The 3,707-nt window shown below is 39.3% G+C and overlaps 1 protein-coding gene across 1 annotated transcript; it reads right to left on the bottom strand.

Annotated features, from left to right (window-relative positions):
• Positions 1 to 428: 428 nt before the first annotated feature.
• adat2 (adenosine deaminase tRNA specific 2) lies at positions 429 to 3,444 on the bottom strand. The gene is made up of 6 exons (XM_022215200.2): positions 3,189 to 3,444; positions 1,949 to 2,053; positions 1,585 to 1,735; positions 1,404 to 1,510; positions 905 to 977; positions 429 to 550 (listed from the first exon to the last, which is right to left on the bottom strand). Exons 1-6 carry the CDS (start codon positions 3,282 to 3,284, stop codon positions 522 to 524), a joined length of 561 nt encoding a protein of 186 aa, XP_022070892.1. The 5' UTR covers positions 3,285 to 3,444; the 3' UTR covers positions 429 to 521.
• Between the last annotated feature and the right edge of the window lie 263 nt (positions 3,445 to 3,707).

Genomic DNA, 3,707 nt, shown 5'->3' with positions numbered 1-3,707 from the left:
AGCGTCACACACTCATCTAAAGCTGCAGTTCCTCAGAAAGACGAAATACAAACTCAAGTCTCATTTCTTCCTGATGGGGTTCAGTGTGACGGTGAGTTAGCTGGTGTGCTGCTCCTCCTGCTGGTGGACTGAGAGGAAAATAATACTGAAGGAACCTTACTATTTATCCATCCATCATCTCCACCACAGGACTGGAGTCTATCCCAACTGACTTAGAGGACTTAGGCGGGGTCAGTCACTCACAGGGCTGCACACAGAGACAAACAATCGCACTCACATTCACGCCTGCGGACAATTTAGAATTACTAATTAACCTCAGCATATTTTTGGACTGTAAGAGGAAGCAGGAGTACCCAGAGAAAACCTACACATACACAGGGAGATCCCAGACCACCTCACTATGTATGTAACACACAAATACAAATACAGACGTAAAAAAACAACATTTATTGTTAGATTTTTTGAATGTAAATACAAACAATTTGTTGAAAGAAACATCCAACAGCACATTTCTTGGGAGGTCAGTCCTTCCTTGTCTTTGGTTTTGGGGCTGAAAAAGATTAAAGCAAAACTGTTAGGAGGTAAAAGACACAAGCTGAATCAGTAAAAAGCAAAGAAAAAACATTTTAAATAGGAAAGAAAATGGCAATAATGGTGAAAAAAAGAGAATGGTAAAGAAATCAGAATTGTAATTTTGTGTTCTGTGAAAAACTAAAAAACTAAAGTGACGGGAAATGAGGAGACAAGATAACGACAACGAATGAGAAGAAATGGAATTCAAAGGGGAAAATAGAGACAAGATGACAGAAATTTTTACCCCAAAAAATTAAAAGTAGAACATAGAAAAAGGCAAAAAGTAACAGATGGAAAAGGAAGAAGAAGAAGAGATGACTGTTAAAATGACCATTTGGATTCTCCTGTTTGTAGAAAGTCTTCAGCATCTCCACAGCTTCTTCTGCTCTGTGACCTGAAACACACTGAAAACACACGACACACTCGATCAGGAGGCTGATTTAAACCGCAGGAACTCGCAGATCATTTAAAAGCAGCCTGAATCTTTGCTATGGAAACAGTACGACCGCGGCTAGAAGGAGTTACATCTAAAAAAGCTCTTCTATGCACAGTTGCGGCACAAAGACAGAGTTATGGTGTCACAAATCATAAATAAGGAAAAGGAAAGTTCAATTTATTTGATTATTCAGGTGTTTCCATACTTGTCTCCTCTCTGCTTTGTATAAACAGCCTGCAGTTCAACCCAAAAGTCCCTGATTTTTTGTCACATGACTGTTACGTATAGCTGATTCGTTAGTGAATTACTAGCTTGGATGGTGTAAAGATAACGTGTCTTTTATACCATAAAAGGCTTCAAACAGGCGTAAACAGCCAAATATGCAAACGCAGACCTTGAATGTGGTCCCAGTCTGAGGTAAGTGTGCAGAGGAGATGTCCAGAACTGAACCGCAGCCTCCGAAGCGCTCGTTCCTGCAGCCGTACACGACCACCGGGAGATCTGACACCTGGTGAAGGAACGACAACTCGGCCGAAACGCACACAAACACACACAGACAGGTAAGAGGAGGATACTGATCAGCCGCAGAGCTGCAGCACACATGATGCACGGCTCCACGGTGACGTACAGGACCGTCCGTTCACACACACTCCTCACATCCAGGCCGCTGCAGCGACACCAGTCCAGGACCTGGTCCAGAGCAACCATCTCAGCGTGCCGAGTCGCCTGAAAAACACAACACACAGACACACATCCATAGAGGACACACAGAGAGGCATGCTATGATAAGCAGCTGCTTTTAGTCTATACTGATCTGCCTGTTTTGTTAAAAGACAGATTTCTGTGAGGCTCAACCTTGAGTTTTTTAAGCCAGAAAATCAGAAAAACAACTGGAAGTTTTCAGAATGTCAGAAATGTTTTTAAAATCCTTTTTCCTACATTTTTAGTCTCGTTGACTTCATTCCTTCCCTTCCCCACAACTTCATCTTTGTAGACCATCAGACATCCGACAGGCACCTCTCCGTTCTCCAGAGCTTCTCTGGCCTGAACAAACACATTTACAGCAGCAACAAAGCACAGACATTCAGAGAGAGTTAAGCAGACAGGCATATTGCATTTCTGTCCCTCCTTCCGAGCAGTGGATGACAATATTTCCTACTAATGTCTTTACTTAAAAGAAGGAATAAAATGATGACACCAGAGATCTAAAACAACAATACTGAAGGGTTTTCACTCAGTATTGACTGAAATCAGGAAGAAGCTCATTCTACAAGGCTCACCTGAAAGGGGCACAAATGTGAAAGACTGAGTTTCATGACAATTGGCTACCCAGTTTCTCCAGAGAAAAGTTCTAAAATTCTTTTTGGCTTGTGAAACTAGGAGGCCATCTAATAGATATGAGGCTAGAGGAATAGTGTCGTTTGACCAGCTTATGTTGTTTGTCCATTTTTTTGTCACTTTGCGATTTTTTGTCTAATTTTTTGTCTGTTTTTTGTTTTGTTTTCGTGTCATTTGTCTCATTTTTGTCATTTTGCTTCTCGCTTTTGTCGTTTTGTGTTTCATTTTTGTAATATTTTGTCTTGTTTTGTTGTTTTTTTGCCTTTTTTTGTCTGACTTTTGAAGTTTTGATGATAAAGTAAAATATTATATTGTTCAGTTCCAGATACTAAATGTTTTGTATCTTTATAGACACACTGTGATCTATAAGTTACAATGTGTACATGATAAACTGAGGCATAATGTTGGTGAAATTGAACTTTGTTTTCTTCAGAAATCTCAGGTTGTTCACGATGCTTTGTGAAAAGATAATTCCTTAAATGTGAATATTTTTAGAATGTACTTTTTTTGCATTAAAACAAAGGAAAAAATTGTTTTATTGTTATTTATAGGTTATTATGCTGTGATTTAACTGGTCAGAAACCACTTGAGATTAAATTGGACTAAATGTGGCCCCTGAACTAAAATGAGTTTGACAGCCCTGCTCTAGTTCATTGTTTATTTGTTAAATATGAAATAGAAGTTCAATATCATGACAAAATCATGAATTAGCTCAAAATTAGATTGCACATCAGTTGTATATACGATTCAAAGAAAATCTGAAAATTAGGAACCTTAAGAACACGACAAAAACAATTTAGCCACCGTTACTTGGCTGAAATGTTAACTGATAATTATTCACCATGTCAAAAGCTCTGGACATCCATTTATCAATATCTTCATCACCCGGAAAGAAACTCTCTGAAGACTCAGCTTCACAGCCCTCCTCTGGTCCCATGGCTACTGCCGCTACTGCTGCTCAATTTAACGATTCATACAGTTAGAACATAATGATAGCTTAAAGCATATTTCTACACTTTCTATTTCGTCCCCACCAGTGCGGCTACCATGCATTGACACTGGTGGAGGAAGATAATATTGGACGGACCACTTCCAGACGTGATTAATCGATCTCTGCGGCGCCGCGCGTTTCCATGCTCTGTGTGAAGATCCTGTAGCGTGAAGTTGACTACTGTAGTCTGGATGTGAACCGGAAATGTGGGGATTCTATTTACTTATAAGATAAAAGCACATCTACAGATGACTTAATATCCCAAATTATGTTAAACATAAACTCGCCGTTGAAAGCGTCAAAAAGCAATTTTTGTCATTCGTGTATCTGTTTGGTTTGGAGTCATTTTTTTGTTTATTCACTATTATT

Source organism: Acanthochromis polyacanthus, chromosome 16, assembly GCF_021347895.1.
Source record: "Acanthochromis polyacanthus isolate Apoly-LR-REF ecotype Palm Island chromosome 16, KAUST_Apoly_ChrSc, whole genome shotgun sequence".
NCBI lineage: Eukaryota > Metazoa > Chordata > Actinopteri > Pomacentridae > Acanthochromis > Acanthochromis polyacanthus.
This window is presented reverse-complemented; position numbering and strand designations above follow the sequence as displayed.